The following is a 27,152-nucleotide window of genomic DNA, read 5'->3' as shown; positions in this document are numbered from 1 at the left end:
CTTCACCCCACTGCAATGCAAAACAAGCCAGGGGCTACGGGCACAACCCTGAGGCTCCCCGGCGGCTCTGAACATGGCACTGGGGAAAAGGGAAGAGGCTGAGGGATATTTCAGGGAGGGGCAGTTACCCCCTGGTCCCCAAATGCTATAAGGCACAATTCTTGGAGGCAACTAGATTCCATCCAAAACGTTAAAAAAACAAACAAAAAACCTGTCAGAGCCCAGGTCTACTGTGGCTGTGCTTGGGGCCTGGCCAACTCCCACCTAGCACCACTGGGGGCTGGCACGAGAAAAGCTGTATTTTGAAGAATTAAGGAAAAAAAAAGAAAAATGACCAGCACAACGTCCCAGCTGTGAAGAGGTGTGAAAGACAGCATCTCCAGTCTGAAAACTTTAGTTACGGTAAATTAAAAAAAACAGCTGGGCTTTTAAAAACCAAAAACAGCTTTTTTCAAAGACGTCCCCTCATCTGTCCCCCTGGAGTTAGCAGCGTTAAGAGGGCTCTTGGCTCATGGGTGTTTCTCTTGCTCCTGGGTGGGTGAAGATGGGCGGCGATCCTCCCCAGCAGGCTCCAGAGGGCGCTGTCTCTCCAGGAGGCCGGGGCTGGAGCCGCGGCCAGCGGGCCAGTGGATGAGGATCTTCTCCCCACAGACGGCTGTTTAATCACACACAGGAAGAAACCACAAGCTTACAAATGCAAACATGAGAAGCCGAGGGACACTGCTGGCTCAGTCTGTGTCCTGCCGGTCTTCCCTGCCAGGCGGGGCTCGGGGGCAGCAGGCTGCCCACCCCAGACCCTGGCCAGGCTGCAGCAACTCCTGCTCGGCAGCTTCACTTTCCTTTATTTTTCGCTTATTAGTCAGGTGGTTTTTTTTTTTTTTTTTGCCTTTTTTGGTCTTTTTAAAAAAACTTAGGGTGTAGGGCCACCACGGGGAAGGATGAGATGTAGCTCCTCGTTGCTACATGCGGGAGGGTGGACTGGCCAACTCGTAGAAGAGCAAGTAGGCGTCGCTGGTGCGTACTTGGCCGGAGGACATGGGGGAGACGCTGTGGAGAGAAGACAGGTCAGCCTGGCGGCCACGGGACCCCATGACGCGACAGAGCGGCTGGGGGAGCGTGAGGGCCCGTCTCTGATCTACTGGACACCCGAGGCCACCCTCTTCTGGAGGGTCTTCAAATGCACAGCACCCCTTTTGGCCCTGACCTTTTCCGGGTGAGGTACAGGTGCCTGACGGCCGGGAGCCGCGCCCGAGGCCTGTCTCACCTGGAGTCATTGAACGCGTGCCATTCTCCCGTCACCGGGCTCCGGCAGTAGGCTGTGTAATGGCCGCCCATGGTGGTTCCGGAGTGATTGGACACAGCATACAGGTTGTAAACAGCGTGGTCTGAGGAGGAAGCACAAGGCGTCCAGCCCCCAAGGCATCCCTTGCCCCCGGGCCCCCCCCTCCTGCCGCTACTCCCAGTTTCCACGTCTCACTCCTTAGCAGCGTCCCTCCACCTCTTGGCCTCCCCGCTGTATCTTAGACACTTGTGCCTCGGTTCTGCGCCTCCAGTGCAGAAAAATACTTACTGGTGTTTTCTGAGGCAAATTCTCTCAAGTCCAGGTCTCTTAGTGGGAAATTCACAAATGTTGTAAGCTTGCTGGTTCGTATCCTGGATTCTGAGAACCGCTTCAGATCTGGTATTGGTGTGAGTCAAGGACAGACAGGGTGGCAAGAACAGAGTCAGAGAACAGGAGACAGAGCCCCTGAGGGCGACTGCGCTTCTCAGGAAGCAGAAGGGCACGCGGGAGGAGAAAAGCCGCCTGACGTTCTGAGGTTCCTACTCCGTTGGCCCTCACCTGGGCCCTTGTCATCAGTCACTCTCTAATGTCAAGTCCCTGCCCTGACGAGCTGAAGGATACGGAGCACCAAGATCTTTGGGAACCTCTGGATGGAGAACTTCTTTATACACCGCTTTCTGGCTCGGCAGCGACAGCACGTCTGAAAGGCAGGATAGACAGAGCTGGGAAGGACTCACGAGAGAGGCCAACAGGCGAATCCAGCAACTCCTAGGCTGGTCCGCCCCCAAGAGGGCTCAGGGAGATGCAATCTCGCTGCCAAGGAGGGTGACTTACTGGCTTTTCATCGCCATCAAGCACATCCTCTTTGGTGAAGAGCCTCATGCAGTCCATTAACGTCACCTCAGGATAACCTCGCTGGGAGAGAGAAAAATGAAGGTCAGAGGTCGCTGTCATGAAAGGGTAAGAGCGGGAGTTTCAGGTGCAGGGGGACAGGGGTGCGTACCTTAGCAATGGGCAGAGACAGGTCCCAGAAGGGATCAAAGACTGTAGAACAGTAACCACAATCAGTACACGTCAGGGAGCTCTTCAGCTGCCCGACAAAGAGATCTGGGGAGAGATGGACATGTGATGCTTAAACACTGTGTCTCCTTTCTCACCGATCCCGCCTCAGACCTTTGGGTGCTGGGCACTGGGTAGCAGGAGGGGTCCCCGGGAGAATGGGCTTCTCATGCTCTGCTCAGGCAAAGCACTTAGCAGGGAAGGCAGGCATTGCCCCCCATGCCCGCACTTACCCCCGATCCGACTGTCTTCCCGTTCTAGATATTTCCTCCACATCTGGCGCCCTTTTTCATCATCACTAGGACCCAGAGAGAGAGGAAGACAATTGGGTCAGAGCTCAAACCATGATAAGTTTAAAGGCCTAGGGATTTAAATCCTTAATATCCAAAATTCTCCCCAAATCATTACCCCCAAAGAAGTTCGTGTAGTTCCGCCCCCAGCACTCTCCTCCTACTTACGGAAGATGGTCGAGGTTTTCAGGGTTGGACCTGGGCCTCGCTGTGACCCGGTTCACCTCATTGTGGAGCCCGTCCAGAAGGAAGCGAAGAAACTCCTGAGCGTCCTGCTGACTGAACCCGAAGAAAAGGGAGTGAGCGACACCTCTGGCCCCTAGAACCTGCTGCTGCTGCCACCCACCCCGGGGAGGTCACGTCCCCAAGGCCCTTACTTATAGCCGACGAAGCGCGGTGCGTATCTCTGGATCTGGGTCTTGAACTCAGAGGGGCTCACCACATCATTGGGGGATGAGGTCCATATGGTCTGGATTAGTTTTGCAAACTCTATTGGAAGGAGAGGGTAGAGAGGGGCGTGGAGGACAGCTAAGCCATTTTCTCTACGAAATTCTTAAACTAGAGTCCCAACTAAAAGAAGCCAAAGAAAGAGAAATAGGAGAGGAACACATGACACACAACTACTAGTGCGGCGACAGCAGAGTGGGAAAAGCGTCCTGAGGGGGAGCAGGGCCGCGCCCCTCACCTTCCATGAGGGCTGTGTGTGCACTGCTGCTGTGGCCCAGGTCCCGCATGTAGAGCCTCTGGAGGCAGTAGTCCCTCAGCTCCCGGGTGTTGCTCAGGCACTGCAGAATGGAGTTCATGAAGCACTGCGAGAGACCACCTGCACGTCAGCCGCGGAACAAAGACCCTGGCTGGCATGTCTAGTTACTTCCTACCTGGAGCCCTCTGGTCCATCTGGCCCAGAAATGAATCCTCCCACAGCCTCAAGTGCCTCTTTTTGTAAGTAAAGCAGTGAAGTGAGGCAAGTTCCCACTGCTGGCACAGGTGATGTGACTGGTTATTTACTACAGAGGTGTGCAAAAGGGAGTGGGGGAGCTGGACAGAAGTGGGTGGGAAGTGATGGCTGTCCTCGAGGAGAAGGATCCAGGACAGTACCTAAGCTGCCAGTTCAAAGGGCAACTCCTCTTCAGCAGGGCTTCCTGCTGGGGGCGGGGCTGAGGAAGAGGTCGGCAACTTTGTAAAACAACAGCCAGGAAGGGCAGGTACCAGCTGGCCTAGCGGGTAGGAAGGGAGTCGGCTGGAGCCAGGAGGGGACTCTGGTTAGACGGTCCCAGTTGGGATGGTAGGGAGTGGCCTCAGGAAAGAAGTGGGCTAGGAAGAACTCACCGTGTTCCCAAGGTTTCGGAGACCAGCCAGACCCTGGGTGCTCTTAGAATTCTGTAAGCAAAGAACACGCGGCATATTCAGGCTGAAGGAAGAGGCCTGGCCTATGTTAGGTTCTCTCTGCAACTTTCTGCCAGTTGTAGCCACTGGCATCAAGCCACACACTTTATTCTCTCTTCAACTTCAGTCTACGTACGTTGTAGGCAAGAGGGGTGTGGAATGCCTGTCATTTTCAACACACAACAAAAATGTTCTTCGAGGCTTTGCTTTCTTTTGTCGACTACGTGTTTTCCCCCATCTTTATGTTACTTTTCATTCTCTGCCATATTGGAGACTGGAGATGAGAGCCAGAGACCAGGAGTTCATATACCTGGCTCCAAGAAATTTCAGGTCCCAAATCCAGGCACTCTCTCAAATGACCTACATTAGTATCCTGAGATGTCTGATGTCTAAAGCAGCTGTCATAATGAGCACTTCAAGGAGGTCTTGAGAAGTTCAATGACAAAACATCTCAACTGAGTTTAGATCTTCATCTGGGGAAAAACCCTAGTTGGCCTGCCATTCTGAACCGCCAGAGACAGGTGGAATTCCTTCCAGTTGAGCTCAGCTCCTGAGGGCTGATTAAAGCCTGGGAGAATCCTCCTCGCCTGGTTCAGGTTTCAACACCCTGACTGGCCACCGGCTGGGAATCCTTCTGATGGCAGGTTGGGCCAAGCAGAGGTGAGCACCTGGCTGAAGGTGCTCCTCTTGCTCTTGTCCCTACTGTGGAGGCTGGTGAGGGGGTGGGAGGGAGAACAGGTGCTCCGGCGAGGACTCTGAGCATTGTTTGTCCAGGTCTCTTGGCTGACCCTGGCCCGACCTCCAAGGAGTCAGAAAACCTTCAGGCTCAAAGGGTTAAAGCATCGGCCTACAGATGAGCCTTCCACCCTCCGTCTCAGGGAGGGGTCCTGGGAGCAGGCAACTCTGGAGCAACACTGGCTGGGGCATGCGTGGGGCCAGCTCAAGCCTGATCAGAACAGGAGCCTGAAATAACTCAGCTAAAATTACTCATGCCGTGTGCTGTCAGCAGCTCAAAGCCCATGAGGTTGTCAGCATAAGGGGGTGGGCTGGGGAGAGGCAGGCTGAAGGAGGGCTTTTCTCAGGTATTGCCCCGCTGATCCCACAAGTGGGAAGATCCTTCCTTGCCAATTCTCAGGTCTAACACTAATAGGTCGGGAAGGAAATACCTAAACCAGCAGAGAGACCTGCTGTCCACCTGCAGCTAGAAAGAAAAGCCTATTGGCAGCAGGTGTGGTACAAACCCCCGCTGAAGAACAGCAGTGTATGGCCCCAAACACAGAATTTAAATCTTCACGACAATCTCAGTAAACCCTGATGCTCCAGTCAGAGGGCCACAACAGAGATAACTCCCTGGACAAAGACCTTATCAGCATTTTGAAGTAGACATGGGGCCCAACAAAAACACTGACGTCTCCGTGTTGCCCATTCGGAACTAAACGTTAAAGCCTGCCCACGACCTAATACCTGCTCTTTCTTCCCCAGGACACCCACTCTTACACCTATTTCCGGCAGTGCTTTATTAGTTCTTACCCCCCGTGCCTCAGACAACATCTGTCTAAACGGGCCACAGAAGCAAAGCATTCTACCGCTGGTGACTGTCGCTGTCCACCAAAGGGGGCCCTTGGCTGAGGCAGTAGTCATGCAGCTCTAGTGGGGGTGGGGCAGTGGGAGACTGGAGGCATCTCTCTAATGAAGCATTCCTGTGGTGTTGACACTTTTAACTGTGACCCAACAGAGGGAAGGTCAAGGAGAACAGCTCACGACCTACGGTTACTATTCTCGAGGATCTACCCCTGCTTATGGCCTGGCGGGTGGAGAGATGGGGGAGGCTCCTTCAAGGCATCGCTGGGACCCTCTTAGTTCTGGCTTGTGCCTTTGTCTAAAATTTCCTGAGCTCAAAACTCCTTGCCAATTTCTAAGCACTCTGTGTAGAAGGCGGCTGGGTAACAGAAGTCGGGGGTGGGAGTGGAGGGGAGAGCAGGGCTGTTCTCTGTGCAGCCAGATATTCTTCTGCCATGAATAGGAGATCAGGAGCTGCAGGGAGAGTCAGCAGTTTCCATTCCAGAGAGAAACAAAATGTCCCAGGAGTGACCTTTCTTACGGGAAAAACAATCCTACCTCAGGGCCGACAGGGAGAGGCCAAAACTGGAGAAGTTGGGAGAGACCCTGAACAGCCAGCCTCTCACCAGGAGACAAGGAAATGACTCCAGTTGGGATGCTGGAACTCAAGTGCAAAGAGCGGAGAAAGTTCGGGTCAAGAACTTCCTTAAAATTAGCCATCAGCAAACCTAATTTGACTCAGTAGCAGCCATTGTTCTTGAAGGTAGATGCCACCTCCATTGCCAGTAAACAGACAGCATTCACCTCCCAGGGAAGGAGCGGGGGGCTCATAAGAGCCTGGGGGAAACATCTGGGAACACGAGCCATAGAAGAAAGGCTGATGGAGGTCTGTGTCTTCACACTCGAGACCCCAGGAAAGGGCTTTCCAGCTTACTTCACCTGTGCCATGAGGGTCAGCCATGAGTCCTGGCTGCAGCCAAGGAGGCTGGTATGGCCCTGGCACGGGGCAGTGCACACACTGCCAACACGGGAGCTGGTGCTGTTACATAAGACCTGTCAAGCTCTGGCCCCTTCTCTCTTCCCCGAGGGGGCAGTGCCCAGCCTTTAGCCCCAGCATCACTCTGGGGCGGCTACGTCATTTGAGGGATCCAGTGCCCACTTAGCTGAACTGGGGAGGGCTGGGAAGGGAAGGGGCGTTGACCTCTTTCCCCGTCTGCAACTCCTCTGCCCTTCACGGGGTCAAAGGACCCCTGTTACCGACCCTCTGGGAAAGGGCCTTTTGGAACTGAGTGTCGGGGAGGCGGCCCCTTTCCCACCAGCCTTTCTTGCTGGGTTTGGCCTTGGAGGAGTCACGCCCGCGGAGTCCAGCGAGCTGCCCGTTCCCTCACACACCGAGAACTAGTCAAGGTTACGCTTTCCTGCACCTGTCCTGATAGGTGCCAGGAATTAAGAGTCCAAGAGCCACCTGGTGCAGGGGTCGACGAGAGGGAAGGGGAAGGGGGGTTCGGAGGACTCAGGGGCTGGGATCTCAACAAGGGGAGGGGGCCGCGAGTAAGCGTGAGATCACCCGGGGAGGGGCGTTCCTTGCCGGGAGACCCTGGGAAAGGAGGGGTGGGGGCTGAGGACGCTCCGTGCCCGGGCCCGGCGCGCGGCAGCAGGGGGCGGGAGGGAGGGCATCCCGGGGAGGAGGCGGAACCCCAGCCCTCGGCGTTGGGGGTCCCGGAAAAGGGCCCCGCGTACCTTGGCTTTGTTGAGCAGGAGCCCCACGAAGGTGGAGAGCAGCAGGGAAGGGGAGAGAGGGGAGCGCGGCCGCAGCTCCTTGGCGAGGGCGGGAAAGGGGGCTGCGGGGGGCTCCTCAGGCAGGGTCACGGTGTACGAGGTGCGCATGCTGACGGGCGGGTGGCGGGCTCGACCCCTCGCCTAACGTTGGCCAAGGGGGCGCGGGGTAGTACCGCGCGATCCCACAGCCCGGACGCCCAGGCCGGCGAGGCCGCCACAGGACACCGTCCGCGGCGCCCGGCGGCAACCGCTACGGCAGGCAGATCGCGCGCTCCTCCGCCTCAACCTCCGCGGCGCACGCCGCCAACCGCCCCTGCACCGGTTCTCTCTCTCTCTAGCAGACTGGCGGCCCCGCCCGCGCCGCTGGCCGCGCGACGTCAGCGCTGGGGCGGGACCAGGGCTCCAGCTCCGCCCCCGCTGGGCCCCGCCCCCGGCCGCCAGCACGCGGACCCGAGCGAGGCTGAGACCCCGCCAGACCCCGCGCTTCCCGCGGGTCCGCCCACCGCCTGGCTGCCCCCAGCCCCCTGCAGCCGACAGAGCCGGCCGGCCGCAGAGACCTAGCAGCCCCCGGGGGCCGGCAGGACCGGAGCGCGGAGTCCGGCACCCACCTCGGGGTTGGGACTCGAGAAACTGTCTTTGAGGCCCGCAGAGGACACGTCTCCAAGGACGAGTGTCAGCCGGGTGAGCTTCCCCCAAGGCGGCAAACGATTCCTAACTTTTTGGGGGCTGCAGATCATTTTGAGAACCCGATGAAAGCTCTGTACTCATTTTTTTCAGGGAAAAATGCACCCACGCACAAACTTTTGCACAGCATTCAGGGGGGATTCAGCATTCAGGGCTTTCTTGGAGCCCAACATCGACACAGACCGTGAGGGTCACAGGGCCCAGGTTAGGAAGGTAGATTTCCACGGCTTCGGCATTGAGCACCCCTCCTCCCTCCAGCCCTAGTTTGGCCCACTGTCAAGAGAGGCAATGCCCATATTTTTATATGGTACAATACATCACCGTACCTTTTGGCCCCAGGAAGGAACCTTTTCTGGCCTCTTCTACCCAGTTACCCAACTCCATCTCTCCTAGAATCTCAAATTTTGATTTGTTTTTGGGAGATGGGGAGAAAGTACCACCACGGTGGAGAAATAGGTGCTCAGCTGGTGTGGGGTGAGTGTGCTCCTCTGACCCTAAGGGCAGCAATGCTTGAAGATTTCTGCTGCTCCACCCCCTCACCTATCAGGGACCCGCACAGAATCTGCCTGGAGAAAGTACCTTGTTTGGAGCTTGATGGCTATTTTTAGCCAGTATTCTTAGCATTTAAAAATACTCTGGGAGGCAGCAGTGTGTGCTGTTACTCATCTGTGGCCTCCTTCTGTTTCCCTTGGCCTGTCATCCCCACATGTACACGCACACGGCACACACGACCACAGCCACATGGGGAGTGTGTCCAGGACGCATGTATGGCTTGTACCCCAGGCCTCCCACAGAACGGCGATTTTGTGCTACTGAGGGGGGAGCACAGACGGTTGCCCCTGTGTGTTCCAGCAGCGGTGGTGGGAGGAGTGCGCAGATGGCAGGAGCTGCAGGGCGTTCTCCTGGGTGATAAGTGAGGCTTGATGTTAGGAGGGGTGATTTCCACAGTCACTCTCCTTGCCGGGTGACCAAACCTGGACCCTGGACAAAATGCAACAGCCTTTTCTTCCATTCTTCCTTCTTCCTAACCACACCCTTCCTAACCACACTGTCTGCAGCAAGGCTTGCATTTCATCACATCACTCCCCTGCCCTGAAACACCCGACTCTTCTATCCATTCTGGAAACCTCAGGTAGCCCTGTCTGTGAGACTGTCATCCATAGGCCGGACGACACCACTGTCACCACCCTCACTCTTCTCTGATCCCCGCTGCCAACCAACCTGCTTTAGCACTTGCCTTCTCTCACTTAAAAAACAAAATTGCCAGGCTTCCCTGGTGGCACAGTGGTTGAGAGTCCGCCTGCCGGTGCAGGGGACACGGGTTCGTGCCCTGATCCGGGAGGATCCTACATGCCACGGAGCCGCTGGGCCCGTGAGCCATGGCCACTGAGCCTGTGCGTCTGGAGCCTGTGCTCCGCAACGGGAGAGGCCACAGCGGTGAGAGGCCTGCGTACCGCAAAAAAAAAAAAAACAAACCTGCCACCGATGAGGTACTTACTAAATGCCAGGCACTGCTAAGTGCTTTATATATATTAGCCCAGCTAACTTGCATAATAACACAGTGATGTAGCAACTATTACCTCTATTTTCTAGATGAAGGAACTTAAGCCCTGAGAGGTCAAATGACTTTCCAGGACCACGTAGCTGGTAAATGGCAGTGTGGGGCTTTGAACCCAGACCCGTCCTACAGCAAAACCCATGCTAGGAACAATTACCAGGAGATTCTGGAATGCCTTTCCTGTTCTCTGCCAGTTACCAACCTGTAAATTCTGCTCAAAACTCATGTTTTCCACAAAGCCTTCTCTAATGAACTCCCCCCAGCTCGAAACACCATCCCTATATACCCTCAGTCTACTAGCATTCAGTTTCCACTGTATGAATTTGTCTTAATATGTTTATCTTTGTGTTATAAGTGTCTCTAAGGCTTCTGTAAGTGGTCTGAGCTTGTGCGTCGATTGTACCATCACACTGATACCTCCTGAAGGGCAGGGTTGTGGGTTCTCTTAGTGGGTGTTTAATAAAGATGTTGAGCTCATCATGAAAGGGGGCCAGAGCAGGCTCTGCTGGCCATCCTGGAAGTCCCATTGAGCCTCAGAGGGTGGGGCGAGTCTGGGTTTGCATGTTGAGTAAGTGAGCTGCAGGAAGCGCTGTCTATCAGGTGCTCACCCCCTGGAGCATTTGGCCTGTCTCCCCATGACGTAGGCCAGCCACCCCGGGACATCATGACATTCTGCCAGCTCTCTCCATCTTTCCTGGGATGCGGGAGGTTAGGGGCATTGCTGGGAGAGGGGAGGCCCAGCTGGGGAAAGCTCCTGCATGGGCGCCCTTTGAGAAGCCGGGGCGGAAAGAATTCCCACAGGGTCCAGTCTTGTCAGGCAGGTCTGACGGCTGCAGGACACAGCCGAGGAAGAACCGTGGTCCTTTCTCAACTAGCCAAGCCCCTCTGAGACCCTTTCTCCTTAGTGCCATTTCGTGAAGTGGGGTGGGTAAAGCATATAGTCTTCTGGGATCTGAATCTGGCTCTGGCTCCATGACTTTCTGCCTCAGACACACTGAGCTAATCTCTGCAGGGCTCATCCCTGCAGCCCGAGACGGCCATTTCTCAGACCCTGTGCTTGGCCTGCCTCCCCCGTAGGTATTTTCTCACCTCAGATCCTTCCTGGCACGGATGGAGTATTTAAATAAATTAAAGTCAGCGTTAGCTCTACGAAGGCAGGACGGCGGATACCTTGTTCCCTCAGATCTTAGTGGGCAGCTTGGTCCTGGATTTGGAAACACTGCTTAGGCCCTGCTCCTGGGCGCACCTGCTGTTACCACTGCAGACGGGACAGACTGGTGGCCTGATTGACGGAACTGGTAGGGGCTCAGAGTCCTTGTTAGGAGGTTTGGCTTTCAGCCCACGAGTGCCCTTGGGGACGGAGGGCCAGCCAGCGGTACCTAGGTCTGTAGGAAGCTCCGCCTCCCTGCATCACTCAGACTCCAGGAGGCCAAAAGCTCTGTACTCCTTTGAGCCCCTGGGCAGCCCGGCCTGAACCAGCTGGATTCCAGAGGCCCACACACTTCCCTCTCTCGTTTATACCTCTGTGTGGGGCACCAGTTTCTACGGACCCATTGAGGTGAGAGGGTGCAGGGGGCCACGTGTGCAGCTCTGGGCCCTGAACATGCTGTTCATTTCTGTAGCCGATGGTCAGTGGAGCGGCTCTCCCGGGGGGCAGGGAACATTTTGCCAGGCTTGGATTAACTTCTGCCTTGCTGAGCCCACCCCTGCGCCACGTTAACTCATGGAGACATCCCCGAGGCGGGGTGGAGGCGGAGGCAGGGAGCACAGTGCGGGGCACTGACCGAGAAAACGAGCCCGGGTAAGGCAGCACCAAGGCCACCAGCCAGGTCATAGCCCACAGCCGGTCTTCAAGGGCTGGAGACATCAGTGTCTGGCTGATTCTAACCACAGACTACAAACCGACTGCCCTTTCTTTCTCAGCAGCTAGTACTAGTCCTGGCCGTGGGACCCCTCTGGCTTAAGGGCTCCTCTGTGTGACCTTCCTATGCTGTCAGCACAGATTCAGGCCCTGAGGAAGTTCAGCCTCCTCTGGGTGGCCGAGTGGGTGAGGACAAGCCCCAGGGTCTCAGGCTGCCAAGCTGGACAAATACGACAGCAGGGATGCAGTTTGGAGTGGCTGAGTAAACAGTGAGAAGGCAGGGGACAGAGAGGAAGGTCACACCTCTCACCAAGGAGCCCTAGGGCAGCCCCTGCTGTCCTCAAGTAGTTCTCTTTGGAGTAAAACTCCTCCCTTCCCCCTACTGCTTGGCAGCAGTAAGTCCAAAGTCCCACCCGAGAGAAAAATCACATGACCTCGGCTTATATAATCTCCCTGTCACTGAACAGCTGGAACCCGAGGCTTTGCGAGATGAGTCAGCAGCCCCAGTGGCAAATAGGACCCAGGTGCCCAGGCCGTTTGCTCCTAGCAACAGGTCCCAGAGCAGAGGGCACGGGTGTGCAAGAGGCCGGGTCAGGCCCTGCATCTGAGCAGGAGATGCCTGGGCCCGTGGCTTGTGCTCTGGAGGGCCCCAGGAAAGAAGAGGGTGGCCTCGGCAGGGCTGAGGCCAGCAGGCAGAATGCCAGGGCCGGGGAGGGAGCAGCTGGAGGGGGTGGAGCGGAGGAGGATTAGGGTGGATTGTAGGGGTTAAAGCGCAGCCCTGGAAGGGCTCAGTGGGAACAGCTTGTCCTTCCATAGGCCCAAGGGAGCAGGAGAGGTGGGGCAGAGGGGGGACGTGACCAGGCTGGGTGCTTGGGCCCCTGGCTCTCTGCAGGGCCAACTCACCTGGGCTGGCTTCCTGGCTTGGAGTCCCCACTGAAGGCAGTGAAAGGTTTTTGTTTTTTTTTTTAATCGGTTCTGAACCAACACACCTCCCTCCTCTCCAGTCTGTCATAAGGTGGAGCCTGGGGCAGCCCTCACTGTCCTAGGCTGAGCTGCACCCTCCGTGGATTGGCATTTTGTTGGTACTTAAGCACGCTGGGGGTGAGGTGGGGGGGTATTCAGAATTCTTGTCCCCCTACACCAGTCCTTCACCTGTGTTCAGCTGAGTCTGTGACAGTCCAAGTTCATGTGGGCTGTTACTATTAACAAGGGGACTGAGTCTGGTTAGAACTGTTCTAGTCCCCGGTGGGCGGTCCTGCTTGTGACCTCCCTTTACTGTACTTCAACTGTAGTTCAGGTCAGCTACCCTGAGAGCCCTGGGGCCACGGCTGCCCCAGAGGAGTCAGATCATGCTGGCTTCGCCCCAGGATGCACTTCCTTCTCACCTTTGTTCTCCCAACGGTCGTCCCCTCTCCCACTCTAGTCAGCTGCCAAGTGCCCCTTCTTTTCCATCATCTCCTTTCCCCCCTTAAGTTTAAACCGACTCTCCCATCACATGTTACTGGTTTCAGATTCCTCCACATCCATTATTTGCTTTGAACCTCATGACATCCCTGGGAGGTGGGCAGGGCAGGCATGACCATTCCCTTTCATGGGTGAGGAAACAGCTCAGGTGAGAGGTGTCCAAGGTTAAAGAGGCAAAATATTCTTCCAGCGGTCAGAGCAGTCCATCCCAGCCTCGGATGACCTCTCCCTTCCCCATCACCTATGACACTGCAAAACACCTAGGGAGGCCTCCTACTGCCACTGTTTTTGGAACTTATCTCCCCAAGTTAGTTGTGCATATGCCCGAGGGCAGGGGCCATGGCTCAAACCTCTCCTGCCTCCTGGACCACCTGGAAGGGGGCAAGGAGGACTGACATGTATGGAGCACCTACTACGGGCCAGGCCCTTTCACACGCAACCTTTGATTCCTCACGACAATCTATGAAGTGGGAACTATGATTGCTCTCGTTTTACAGAGGAAACAGGTTCAGAAGTTCAGGAACTTCTCTGAGGTTATGCTGCTAGTAAGCCGAGCACCGTAAATGAATGAATGAGACAGTAAGATCCCCAGATGGAGATCGGAAAAGAAACTGGACCTGGTTCTAGGCAGAAGTGGTCCAGGCCCCACGAACAGGGATGTTCTCACGCCAGCAAGATGTAGTCAACTCCAGAGGCGAGGGTGAGGATGGTGAGGAGAGAGAGGGGTGAGGTTAGAGGGGTGAGCGTGAGGTTAAATCAAGGTCTTACACCACGGAGCCCACGAGGGGCCTTTCCCAGTTGATAGCATCTTCTGGAGCGAGAGCTCACAGTGAAACCCTAGCTCAGTTGTCGGGCTGCTGGCTACTTCCCTGTGTTGTGGGTTGCTTCTGGACGGGAGGAGGGATGCTAGGGTGGCTGAGTTTGCTCTGGGTCAATCTGCCACTCCTCTGAGGTCCTCTCTCAGAATTCCCCTCACCCTGGCCCTGGGGGTGGAGGTGGGGCCGGGGTGTCCCCTGTGGAAGGGGTGGAGGGCAGCAGGCTCCAGGGAGGTTTGGAATATGCCTGAGTGGGAAGGAGGAAGCCCTGCTCTCCTGGGATTGGGCCTGAGAGTGGCTCTGCAGTTTAGTCTGTGGCGGGGAGGTTTTCAGACCTCGGTGTGCTTGAAGATTACCTGACAGTCTTGTGAAAAGGGCAGATTTCCAGGCACTGTCCCTAGAGAATTTGATTTGGGGGGGTCTGGGTGGGGCCCAGACCCCTGAATTGTTAAGCTGTGTAGGTGATTCTGAGGTAGGCAGTCTGCAGACCCCACTTTGAGGAACACTGAGCCCCGTAAAGAGCCCTTCTCGGGCTTCCCTGGTGGCGCAGTGGTTAAGAACCCGCCTGCCAATGCAAGGGACATGGTTCGAGCCCAGGCCTGGGAAGATCCCACATGCCGCGGAGCAACTAAACCCGTGTGCCACAACTACTGAGCCTGAGCTCTAGAGCCGCGAGCCACAACTACTGAGCCCACGTGCCACAACTACTGAAGCCTGCATGCCTAGAGCCCGTGATCCGCAACAAGAGAAGCCACGACAATGAGAAGCCTGTGCACCGCAAGTAAGAGCAGCCCCTGCTCACCGTAACTAAAGAAAGCCCGTGCGCAGCAACAAAGACCCAACATGGCCATAAATAAATAAATAAATAAATAGCCCTTCTCTTTTGAGCAAAGGGAGGGTGCCCCTCAGAGGCCTCTAGCACCCAAGCCCCTCCACTGAGAGCTGCTTTCTGATTGTCCCTGAGATGTGCAACACCAGACCTGTTCAAGTGAATCACGCTCCACCACAAGCGCACGTGCCCTGAGAGCATGTCTTTCTCTCTCGGGCCAGCTCTGTCGTGTGCCAGCCACTCCTCGTCCCTCCGACATAGCCAGCCCTGCCCTTTCAGGGCCTGAACGCTCTGGGAGGCACCAGCCTTTGCATCTCCCATGGCACCTCACAGACGGCCCAGCAAGGCCAAGACTCTCTAAGTAATGGTATCAAAGTTGTCCTCTCAAGACCTTTAGTTATGACAAGCTTCAAGATCCGTGCCTCAAAGCTCCACCCCTATCTTGCACCCCTGCTCCATTTTCCTGGACAAGCCCCTTAAGCAGCATTTCTTGCTATGGCATAGCTATTGTTTCCAAGAGACACGTGTCCTAAGAGTAGGAGAAGAGTACATAGAGTAATGAAGGCAACACAACACCCAGTTCTCCTGCCCATATGCTTGCCTGTCCATCTACCCACCTACTCATCCACCCAACCATCCATCCATCCATCCATCCATCCATCCACCCACCCACCCGTCCATCCACCCACCCACTCACCAATCCATCCATCCATCCACATGATAAGCACATCAGCTGAGTTCTACACTGAGCTAGGCACATGGTGAGGGATCTAGAGATCTGATTTCTTTCTCATCCTATGAGAGCTCACCATCTAATGGGTAAACTAATGACTACAGAAAAGGCGGAATTGTAGTCAGTGCCCCAAGAGAGGTGTGTTCAGGGATTAGATGTGGGTGGGGCCACGCCAGCCTTTACTCTGTCTTCAGCAGAGCCTCTTCCATTATTCGAGCCCAGGCACTATTGGAGTAGAGAGGGATTGGATGGTCTAAAGCCCTAGATAGAAAGTTCTGCATCATTTTCTCCAAAGACACATGAGGACAACTCCTGTCCAGACACCCTGTCCTGAGCCAGGCAGGGTCCATCAGAGGAGAGACCCTCTTCTCCTGATGTCTTATGTCCCAACGTTAAGCCACGTCTCTGGACTGGGAGGTAAAAGCCTGAGCAGGAGGAGAGATGCAATCAGGGCCAGGGGGCCTCTCTTACCACGGGGCACACTGGTGGTCTGGGGGCCTCAGCAGTCAGTCCAGGATGGGGCAGGGCCTGCAGGGGACCCTGGCATGTTGGGTGGGAAAGTAGAGGATAAGAATCCCAGTGTACGTGAGGGTAGCTGAGCATTTCCAAGATGACTGCTGGGCCATCATTGAGTGCACAGGTCATGAAGTGGGTTTCCTGGGGAGAGTGGGAAAGTCCCTGGGCAAGGCATCAAACCATGAGGGCACCGGACGTGCTGAGGTTACTTCCCTGGCTCATCCCCACCTGGGCTGCAGGAGCAGCCACTGTGAGCCTGGGAAGAAAAACCTCTGCCTTCGATCATCGGTCAAGTTGGGAGTCCTTTCCTCGTCAGCGGCTGCCTCCCCAGCCCATCACCGGGTCCCTCGGGCAAACTCACCGTGGTGTTTCGCCCTGGGGAGCTGGAGCAGCTGGACACAGGGGCCTGGCCCTTGCCCTTCTCCCACAGCGTGTAACGGCCACTCGGTCGGTAGGTGGGGCTGAGGACTTCAGGGACTCGTGAGTGAGGGGCCTGGGTGGGCACCTGCGGTGCGCTGCCCTTGCGACCATAGCTCTCCAGGTAGTCGGCCAGGTACTCGGAGCGGCTGGCTGCCTGGTAGAGCCCCTGCAGGGCACACAGCTCCTTGCGCGTGCGGGCCAGCATGGGGCTGCGGCCCAGGTCTAGCCGGTAGCTATCTGAGGTCCGGAGGCTGGAGAAATCCCGGGCCAGTTCTGATTGACTGTTCGACTTCTTCTGGGTCAGGGTTACCCCCTGGTCGCGGGCATTGATGGGCAGGTAGCTGAGGGAGCTGGTGGTCACTCCATAAGGGACGCCACTGCCCCCGCTGAGTCCACTCCCTGAAGGCCGCTCGGTGCCCCGAGTCTGGCTCTCCGCACGCTTAGCACCCCCGATGACATCGGGTCTCAGCAGGGGGCGGCCTCGGTCATAGTCCAGGATGGAGGGGGGGCCATACGTATGGGGACGGGTGAGGAAGCTGGTGGGGGGGCTGGGCTTGAAACCAAGCTTCTCCTTCTCCAGGAAGGAGGCAGCCAGGTTGGCCCCGTAGGAGGAGGGAGTGTAGGTGCCATAGCCCGATTTGGCATAAGGGGCATCTGTGTAGCGGGCCGATTCTGTGTAGCGCTTCAGGGTGGAGGAGAGCTGGGACATCCTTCAGGGCGGCACTCAATGGGAACTGGGAGCCTCATGGGCTGAAAGACAAGGAAAGCAGTTGTCAGAGGGCCCTGCTGGGGGTCAGGCTCCCACTGTACCTGCTGTCCATCCCCAGCTGGCCAGACCTCAACCAGGGATCACACAGTCTAATTCCACGAGAGGCTGGCCCGCCGCTGAGACACACCTCTGCATTTGCGCGCACGCACACAGGCATGCAGGTCTCCACGCACCCATGCTTTCACACCTCAGGGAAAGCATGAGAGCTGAGCTGGCTCTCGTAAACCACACCGGACAATCAGTCTCAGCACGTCCTGGCCACTCCAATTGCTCCCCTCAAAGACCCCAGGGTGAGGCAGGGACTGCCCTACCTCTGCAGCCCTTCAAGCAACAAATAGTATTCCAACCCAGGTCCCATCTGTTTCCTCTCCTCAGCTTCTGCAGATACTCCCGAGATGGGGGGATGCCACCGCCCTCACCCCCTGGATTGGAAACGCTGGACGTTCTAAGAGTTAAGACTGCTCCCTTGCTTTCTGACCTACGGGACAAGCAGGAGTCTTTTGCGAATCTTACACTGTCTGAGCTGGCATGACCTGAGAGGATCACTTGGCCAGATCCTTGATGAGAAAAAGGAGGCCCATGTGGTTTGGGGGAGGCGGCGATGAGTGGCTGAGCAGCAGCCTGACCTTGGTCTCCAGACCCAATCCCAGAGTTCTTCCCTGGACATGGTCACCTGCTGCGGTGGGGGATCCTCGTGTGGTAGAGCCCACCGTCTTCACTGATCTAAGACTTCTGTTTCAAGTGGAGTCAGGGCCCTGTGGCCTCCCAGGGGTTCTCCCATACCAGCACCCATCACAAACTGCTCATGGTGATAATGACTTGTGCAAAGGGGGCCCCCTAGAGGCTAAAATTCTGCGCTGCAGGCAGCACTCCTGTCCCTACCCCCAGTCCTTGCAGCTGGGGTGGGTCTGCTGAAGGAACACAGAACCTCTGAATGGAGGAGTTTTGAGAGCCCTAAAGGGTCATCCATCTTTTTTTTTAAGGTTCATGTCATATATCTTTTATCACAAGTAAAAGAAGACATTTCCACATCCATCATCCAATTGAATCTTCCCAAGGTCCCAGGGAGTGGGCAGCCATGACCACACTTTACATAGAGGACACTGAAGCAGACAGGGGCGAAACAGCCTGAACCAAGTCTCACCGCAGAGACGTCAGATTTGGGAATCCATCCCAGATTTCCCCACTGCTGAAACAAGGGTGATTATCAGATGCATTGCACCTGTTACCTACCCTCACTGTTAAGGTCGCTTTAGTTGTTGCTACAAAAGACTTGCGCATCCTCCAGATCTTACTCAGACTAAACCAGAAGATGTTTGCCCAAGTTGTTTTTCAGGAACTTGGAGTCAGCTGTGTTCAGTACATGCTCCAGCCAATTAAGACTGGTTAGGACCATCAACCCCTTCCTGGGCATCTGAGAGTGTCCACTCGATGAAGGGGTCATCCATCTTAAGTTCTCTGTTGTACAAATGGGAAAAGCGCTGCTGACTTGTCCAAGGTCACGCACTAGCAGGCCTAGGGCTGGCGTCCATGTCTCTCAGCCCAGTGCTCTTCCCACTTTACCTCGACTCAGCAACCCCATCACATTTAGGCTCACGTGGGGGCCCGCAGAGTCCCTCCATCACCGTGAACATGCAGGCTTTATCTATAATGGAGCTGGAGGCCCCGTGGCTGACTAGCTGGGTGATTTTGCCCTAGTCATTTAACCTCCCAACCCCCAATTTCCTCACCTGCAAAATTGGTATAATAATCGTCATTATGATTCCTGCCTCCCAGGGTTGTTGCGAGAAATAAATGAGATAATGACATGTGAAAGCTCTCAACAATGACAGTGGTTATTATCTCCTCCCCCAGCCCCCGCCAGGCAGCCCGGCTCCTCCCTTTGTAGGCCTGTAATAATGTCAGGGCTGGCTGTCTCCTGCCCAGCGGGCCTCTGACCGCAGCCCCGGGCACCAGGCTTCTCCCAGCAGCCCCCAGGGAGATGAGTGGATGAGCGGGCAGTGGGCAGAATCTAGCTGTTCGGCAGCCAGTGGCTCGGGCAGCCCACAGCCTGCCCTAGGCCGCAGCCCCAGCCCATTAGGGCAGAGAGGAGCTGGTGCCAAGCCTCAAGTGCTGAGGGCCAGGCAGAGAGCTCTAGAAACAGTCCATGTAAGGCGTGAGATAGGTGCAGGGATGGGAGGTGAGCAGGTGGCACCTTCCATATAGGCCCCAGAACAGAACTTGTAGGCCCTGCCAGAGACCTCCAGCCATTTTCAGTCTAGTCTGGCATCACAAAGGCATGGCTTATAAGTTATCGTCCACCCTTTTCCCACCTGGCCCGGAGGCCCCCTACCCTTCATGTACACTCCCTCCCCACTGTGTTCCCACCTCCAGCATGACTTTCACCCCTTTCTAGGAAAAGAGAACTGGAGGAGGGCTAGGGGAAACCACAAGCTTCCCTCCCATCTGCTTAGCTTTCTGGGGTCCAGAGAAGGAAGAGAATGAAGGCTGAGAGAGGCCAGGGGGAGAGACAGAAAGAAGCACAGGGGGCGGGGGCGTGGGACCAGTCCTCCTCGATTTCACTTTGGAGAGCGCCATCAATAATTCAAAGTCAAAGAGACTCCAGGTCTCAGGAGCTGGGCTCTGGGACACCTGGCAGCCAATCAGATATGACCCCACCCCACCCCACCCCCACCAGGGCAGGAGCTCGTACCTCCTCCCGTCGGGCCTCTCTACGCCTCCCCGCACTGAGGTTCCCAGGCAATTGGTATTCTGCAGGCGGTGCCCCAAGCTTGCGACCTCTCCTGGCCCTGCTGATACAGAAGTGCTGGGGCCAAACAAGGTGCAGCAGACGGGGACAGACGGCCCTGGGATGGCCCACAAGTAACACTGGGGAGGGTTGGGGTCTGGAGGTGGAGCCATACCTTTCAGTCCCCAGAATCGCAGGAGGGCTCCTAAGTCCCTCTCTCCTGCTACTTCAATCTGGCAGGCAACTGGCAGACCTGTCCCTCCCTGCAGTCTCAGGTGGTCATGCCATCACTAACAGCCCCCTGGAAGCTGCCTCTCAGCACTGGCAGCTGGTTTACAGCTGCCCTGTCTGGGGAGAGGGTCCCTATTGGGGCTGAGGCCTTGACATGCCTATCCCCTCCCCCAACCCCCAGTTTCACTCTTGAGGACAGTGCCAGCCAGCATCTTTCAGGTGAGCAGACAGCTTGGATTGGCGCCCCTTGCATTACCTGGCACGGCTGTCCCTGGAGGCTGCAGAATGCACCCCGGGTGGGAGAGTGGGCCGGGGCCCTGGCTATAGCCTTGCTGCGCAAGACAGGGACAGGACGGGCACTCACATGGCCACGAGTCTCCTTGTTGCCAAAGGAACGGCCTGAACTGAATGGCCCTTTCATGGGGCAGTGGGAGGCCAGCCGATTGGCTGTGATTTCCCCATCCCCCTCCCTGCCCAGCATGGGGCCCCTGCTGCCCGACTCCTTTCACTGTTTACCCAGAGCTGGCAAGTACAGGCATGTGGTTCCAGGCAGTGCCTCCCCAGGTGCCCGCCACCTCAGACAGCAGGGGCAGCCTCCCTGGCCAGCCTCCTCCTCCGTGCCATCTCACTGGGGCCCTCGGCTTTTTCCTGCTCTGCCAGGCTTCCCTCTCGCTTTGCTCAGTTTCCCTCTCTTGGGAGGTGTGGTGGCATCCCTCTTCCTGAACGGATGAGTGAGCCAGCTGGCCACTGCACCGCCAGCAGGTACTGAGCACCCCTGGACCAGGCATCACCCTGAGTGCTTCTCGGGCTGCCTCTCATTTCTCAGCAGCCCGAAGTCCAACACTCATACAGCCTTCCCTGCGCCCCTGGCTTACAAACAGCATTTGAAGGTTTAATTTTTTTACATTAAATTGAAATTCAAAATATTTTCATTCAAAATTTTAAAAAAATAGACAAGAGATTTAAATAATGAAACATTCAAATGAAGCATTTAGCATTCATATTTCTGAAGTTATTAAAGCTTAAAACTGCACTAAGACGTCTGCGTATTAACTCAACCCTCACGACTGCCCTAAGCAACAGGTGCTATTATTATGCCCATTTGCAGATGACGAAACTAGGGTTCGGGGAAGTGATGTGGATTTCCCCAAGGTCACACTGGGAGCAGTGACGGAGCTGGACTGGGACCTACCTGGGCTCTGCCTGCTGACAGCTACCCTGGAGCCAACCCCCCACCTCCCTTCTCACTTCCCTGGCCTCCCCCTGAGCTGGCACAGGGTGGGGGGCCTGCAGCATGGGGTTGAGGGGGATCCAGGCATCCACTGTCTAGGCAACAGCATGGCAGGTTCAGACTCCCGCAGGAGCTGCCCTTCGAGTTTCCACTGCAGGCGAATGAAAGCGAAGCCAGGTGCAACCTGAGCCCCAGTATGATGCTGATCGGCCGAGACATGGTCCAGGAGGCCTCCATTTCACCCATGATGCCAAGCTCCTGCATGTCCCCTGGCACCAGCATCTGGCCCCAGCCAGGGCCCTTGGCCCAAGGCCTGGTTATGGACATGCCCCCCAGCCTCCTACCCTTGCTGCAGCTCAGCCCGCCCCCCCAAGGTACCCAGACTAGGTGAGTCAGGGGTTAAAATGAACCCTATCTTCCTGGGGCCACCAGCCCTTTACGTCAGCCACTGTCATTTCCTGTTGCTCACGTGAAGGGCTCCGTAACCTGCCCAGCCAGGGGAGGGACTTGCTCCCCAGGAATCCCTGGCACTCCTGGCCCCCAGGGTAGGGGATGGGTGATGCCCAACATCCCAGCAGCCTTCACGGCCCCTCTCTGCCCAGATCTGCTCTCCTTTCTGGGGTGAAGGCGTGCCAGCTTCTGTGGCCTTGCCACTGCCTGGATAGAGAGCCCCTAGCTGGGCTTCAGAGGTGCGCCTCAGCCGGATTTAGTCCCTTCCCTCCTACTCAGGTGTCCGGGACAGGTGAGTGGGGAATCCCAGCCATTCCACTAGGTGCTTGGGAACCTGCACAGTGGTGACCTCAGAGCTTCCCAAAACCGCTTGCTAACAACATCGGAATGAGACAGTGAGACAGCTAACCTTGAAGGGTAAAGTGGGCTGAGAGAGGGGCCCTGTCATCTACACTTTCCAAGCCGCACGCCCAGCTGCTGGGGCACTGTCTACACACGAGCGTCAATTCCTAGGTCGAGGAATGTCCCGGCCAAAGTAGAGGATGCGGGTGGAGTGGAAGGTGAGGGTGAGGGGTATTTCTGCTCTCATAGTCTAGGAGTTCTGTTTACTCCTCTCAGGCCCACTCCCCTCCAGCCTGCCGCTAGAGGCTCTGCCTCTCAGGGGCTGGCACCCACCCCACTGACCCACCAGTTTAGTGCCTAATATGCCTTGGCAGGGGGTCATCCAAGGGGCAGTGGGTCCCTCTCAGTCTCTCTATATCCCAGTAGTTACCCAAGTGCTGGGAGTGGGTGAAGAGGTAAGATAAAGAGACTGGGGATTAGAGCCAGAATCCTGCCTGGAGGAGAAGAGGTGGTTGGGCTTAGGGCAGTGTCTCTATAGGGCGCTCCTTGATTTGGGGTTGGGAGGGGGGTGGGCATCTCTACACTTCCAAGAAAAGGCAAAGATATGGGCCCCCGGGCAGTATTAGAACCCTTAAATTCTCTTTTCCGACCACCCTTCCAGGCACTCTCCTGGTACCCACCCCAGGGGAGAGCCCCAGGCTCCCTCCCTCTCCTCTAAGGCTTCATTGTTCCTCCTTCTGGCCTCTGAGCCCTTGGTCTTGTCCGTAGCACCTACCGGGCCCGGTGGGGCGGCCTCTCACATGCTCCCCCAGACAGACAGGGCTCCTCCAAACAGACAGTCCAGGGCCCTCTGGACAATGGCCCTGTGAAGTTCGGACATCAAAGGGGCAGTTACTGACCTGTGTCTGGGGACACTGGACAGGATCTGGGGGCTTCTCCTTCCCCAGCAGGGCAGGGAGTGCAGTGGCCAGCCCAGAGGCAGGGCTCTGACTCCGGCCGGGTAATCCGGCGCTCAGGTTACCGACTTCGATATATATAGTATCTTATCTGACCTCACGGAGATGGCTAGCTCCACTCGCTGGCATTCCAAGCTCGGGGAGAATTAAAGGGGCAGTGGCAGGCCCTCCCCTCGAGGTGGGCCGGTGCCAGGCAAGGAGATCCTACGAGACTGTTTGAAAGGAGGCATTTTGAAATGGAACAGAAGGAGGATTCAAGGGGAAACAACTGGAAAGAGGGTAGAGGGAGGCGGGTGGGATTAGGCAAAAATATGGAGAAGGAGGTGTCAGTCGCTGAACTGCAGAAGAGCAGGAAGCCTCAGTCCACCTCCTTTAGTTTTGAAACGGAGGAGACCTAGAGGCAGACAGCAGCTCGCTCAAGGGCACACAGGTAGGGAGAGGCCGGAGGGACCCCTCTCAGGTTCCCGGTCCAAACTCTTTTATAATGGACTTCTAGGCCTGGGCTTGTATTCCGGGGCTTTCCCTTTTATTGGCTCTGAGACAGTGGGCAAGTCACTTAAGCTGTCTGGACCTTATTTAGTCTGTAAAGCAAGAGCAATAATAATGCTATACCTCACAGGTGTGAGGGTTAAATAATATTTGTAAATTTCCTGGCCCATAGTAAGAGTTCAATAAATGATAATTATTACTAGATTGAATACTTCCACTTATTATTATAATTAGTGGTAGTATTTGTAGTAGTACCTCCCGGGTGAAGCTTGCTACGGAGAAAAGGGCCTCCAGGCCACCCTGCGGGAGTGCTCTGTTCTAATGCCAGAGAACAGCGCCATGGTTTTCTGAGCTGGTCCATGTCCCATAACTGGCAAGGCAAATGAGGCTTGCCCTATTCCCAGATGTCCAGTCCACCTATCAGAGAAGGGCCAGGCCCTCTTGGGCTCCTTCCTCCTCCACCCAGAAAAATATAGCAAGTGCAGATTCCCCCAGGCTACCGGGAGCAAGGCTGGCTGCTCTGCTGTGTCCACTCTACCTGTAGGAGTGCTCAGGATGCCGACCCTGGGCAGGGTCACAGGAGGAAGCTGCTGCATTCTTAACCTCTGGGGCCTTGGTGCTCTTGTCTGCTCGCAGTCTGTTTCTCCTGTTTCTCGATGGCTCTCCCTGAGCACTGGGAGTACCCGGGATGGTGCCTCCACCCCGTCTCAGCAAGAGGCTACTGACTCAGCTCAGGTCACGATGATGCACTTCAGAGGACGCCCTCGTACCTGGCCCTCATTCCAGTCCTCGTTCCGACTCCACTTTGGCATCCTTTACAGCATCAGAGGAGTGGTGGCTGCTCTAACCCCAGCCCAACCAGCTCTCCTTTCCTCCACTTTATGCGTCCCCGACTTGGGGACCTTCTCATGCCTGTGCCTAGGGAGGTGAGCATCAGCAGGATGCAGCTCAGGCCCATTCTAAGAGCAGCCAGACGGGCAGGTAGATGTTCACACCTTAGCTAGAATGGGTTGGCCAGAGCTTCCTTAGACTGTTAAGTATAAGTTACTTGCCTTGGAGCACCGCGTGCCTGCTGCTGGTTTGGGATTGGTGAGAATTTCAAAGATGCCTCTTTCTGGTTTGGGATTGGTGGAAAATCTCTTCCACTTGACTGCTACCCTCCCCCCACCCCACCCTCTTTGGCAAACCGACCAGAGACAGCCCCCAGGAGCTTTGAGAGGAGGGAGTAAATGAGCTGCCACGCACACGTGGGGAGGGGTTGTCGGGGTCCAGGCGTCACTCTCAGCCACATCCCACACAGGCCTCAGACACCTGGTCCTGCCCAAGCACTGCTTCCTTAGAACACACTGATCAGCACACAGATGGCTCTTCCAGGCACCCTAGGCTGTCAGCTGGCAGGCCCCCGCCCCCCCATACAACTGGTACCCACAGCTGGAGATCCTCGGCGCAGCTGGCGCTCGCCCTACATTTCTAGTGACCATTCTGCCCAGGCTGTCGTTGACACCTCACTTTCTGAGCCTCAAAAGGCACTGCCCTCCGCATCCCCCCTCCTCAGTCCCAGACAGGTGGCACGTACCTGCCTCTTCTCCGAAGACGGACGAGTCGAGCCGGGCACAAGCATGGAGCTGCGGGTGAGTCCCGGCCGGTACTGGAGCAGCGCAATGAGCAGCAGCTGACGCAGAGGGCTCCCTGGCCTCGGCTCCTGCCCGCCTCTCCCGCACCTCCGCAGGGGGCCCGGAGAGGACCTCCCTGGGAAATCGGCGCCACCCAGCGGGCAGCTGCCTCATTGCGTCGGGGCAGGCAAAGCGGCAGCCCGCGTCTCGCGTCACTGAGACGCGTCGCTGCTATTGGTCTGTTCCTATTGTGGCGTCATTAGAGCCCCGCCCGGCCAGGATCTCTCAGGCGACCGATATATGCAGAGAACCACGTGGAGGAAAGGCACGCGAGTTTGGAGGGGGTGGAGCACCTGAATATGACACGACGGGACAGCTGGAAGGTATTGGGAAAGAGGAAGGGTCACGGGGAGAAGGCTCAGAAGTTGAACCCCAGGGCGTATGTATCAGCTTTCAGTTTTTAGGGAAGGCTAAATGTTCCCGCTCCTTCCCACCGGGCTGGGAGAGGGCCAGTTCTTCTGCCTCTTCTCTTTTTCGCTCCTCTTTCTCTACTCTCTGCTCATTTTACTCGCACGAGACCAGTGACTGATGGTGCCTCCTTGAGTGGGTAAACGGTGGCACTGAGTCAGTGGAAGAGATTCTCTTTTGTCTTTCAAGAAAAAGCTGAGAGGAAACTTGAATTTTTGCGGTTCCCATTCTTTGTGTATATAACCTTTCCCCCATCCTCCACGGTGGTGAAGAAAACCACACAGCCAGGTAGATTGGTGCCAAGGCAAGTCCAGGTTTTCAATTTCACCTGGACCATCAGTCCTTCCAAGTGTCCTTAGCTCTTTCCCTTCTCTTTGGCTGGTATTCCTGTCCATCACAACCCTCCTCAAGTCCCTCGAGTCTTCTATTTCCTAGAGAAACTAGGGGCAATCAGGAGGGAAGCACTTAAAGTTCTGTGTACAAACATAGCCGAATCCATTCTTAACTCTGCTCCAGAAGCAGTGAAAGAGGTGTCCCTCTTTCTTGTCCAAGACAAATCCCTTCTGGATCTCAACTCTTTTGTTTCCTTAATGTTACCCAAAAACTGGGTTCGCCTCTCGGTGGGTGTTGAGCCAAAAGACACAACCAGGCCAAAGATCAGGAGAAGGAAGAACGTTTTACTTGCAGCAAGTACGGAGAATACAAGGGATCTTCCCAAAAGCAGTGTCTCCCTGAACAGCAAAACTGGGGAAGTTTTAAGCTAAGAGTGCTTGCGTATTCCTGACGGGGTGGGGCGGGGGCTTGAGCGGAATTCAGCATAGAACTGGGTCAAAGTTGGGCTTCCCTGGTGGCGCAGTGGTTAAGAATCCGTCTGCCAATGCAGGGGACACGGGTTCGAGCCCTGGTCTGGGAAGATCCCACATGCTGCGGAGCAACTAAGCCCGTGTGCCACAACTACTGAGCGTGAGCTCCAGAGCCTGCGAGCTGCAACTTCTGAGCCCTTGTGCCGCAACTATTGAAGCCCGTGTGCCTAGAGCCCATGCTCTTGCAACAAGAGAAGCCACCACAATGAGAAGCCCGCGCACCGCAACGAAGAGGAGCCCCCGCTCGCTGCAACTAGAGAAAGCCCGCAAGCAGCAACAAAGACCCAACCGCAGCCAAAAATAAATAAATAAAATTTAAAAAAAAATAAAAAAAGAATTGGGTCAAAGTTTAACAGAGAGCTTTAGTTGATTGAAATTAGAGTGTCGGAAAAGGTCAACATCACTGCTCAGGTTCACACCAGTCTAGGGTCTCAGCAGATAGTCACCATCCTCCACCTGCTTGGGGGCCTTAGTTCCAGCCCAACTCAAAGATTTCATCAGATTGTTATGTATATCCCTTGAGGAGGAACTAGGGCTCTGTTTTATTAAACTATTGTTCACTGTTGCTTACTGGACCATTGTTTCTTCCCCCCCCCCCCCCCCCCGTGTCCTCAAGTCATTCTCTATGTCTGCGTCTTTATTCCTGCCCTGCCACTAGGTTCATCAGGACCATTTTTTTTTAAGATTCCATATGTATGCGTTAACATATGGTATTTGTTTTTCTCTTTCTGACTTACTTCACTCTGTATGACAGATGCTAGGTCCATCCACCTCAC

The 27,152-nt window shown here is 55.9% G+C and overlaps 1 protein-coding gene across 2 annotated transcripts; it reads right to left on the bottom strand.

Moving 5' to 3' along the window:
• Window positions 1-835: 835 nt before the first annotated feature.
• USP2 (ubiquitin specific peptidase 2) lies at window positions 836-17,386 on the bottom strand. 2 transcript variants are annotated; one of them, XM_029208607.1, is made up of 12 exons: window positions 16,178-17,386; window positions 3,961-4,011; window positions 3,317-3,440; window positions 3,009-3,120; window positions 2,800-2,910; window positions 2,575-2,639; window positions 2,286-2,389; window positions 2,117-2,197; window positions 1,904-1,982; window positions 1,571-1,678; window positions 1,265-1,385; window positions 836-1,047 (listed from the first exon to the last, which is right to left on the bottom strand). In XM_029208607.1, the coding sequence occupies exons 1-12, from the start codon at window positions 16,943-16,945 to the stop codon at window positions 960-962; spliced, it is 1,812 nt and encodes a 603-aa protein (XP_029064440.1). In that variant the 5' UTR covers window positions 16,946-17,386; the 3' UTR covers window positions 836-959. The 2 variants fall into 2 exon arrangements, with proteins under 2 accessions (XP_029064440.1, XP_029064439.1); XM_029208606.1 differs by lacking the exon at window positions 16,178-17,386 and adding an exon at window positions 7,318-7,700.
• Between the last annotated feature and the right edge of the window lie 9,766 nt (window positions 17,387-27,152).

The sequence above is a fragment of the Monodon monoceros genome, unplaced genomic scaffold, assembly GCF_005190385.1.
Source record: "Monodon monoceros isolate NGI ecotype Baffin Bay Population unplaced genomic scaffold, NGI_Narwhal_1 Super_Scaffold_7, whole genome shotgun sequence".
Classification (NCBI taxonomy): domain Eukaryota; kingdom Metazoa; phylum Chordata; class Mammalia; order Artiodactyla; family Monodontidae; genus Monodon; species Monodon monoceros.
This window is presented reverse-complemented; position numbering and strand designations above follow the sequence as displayed.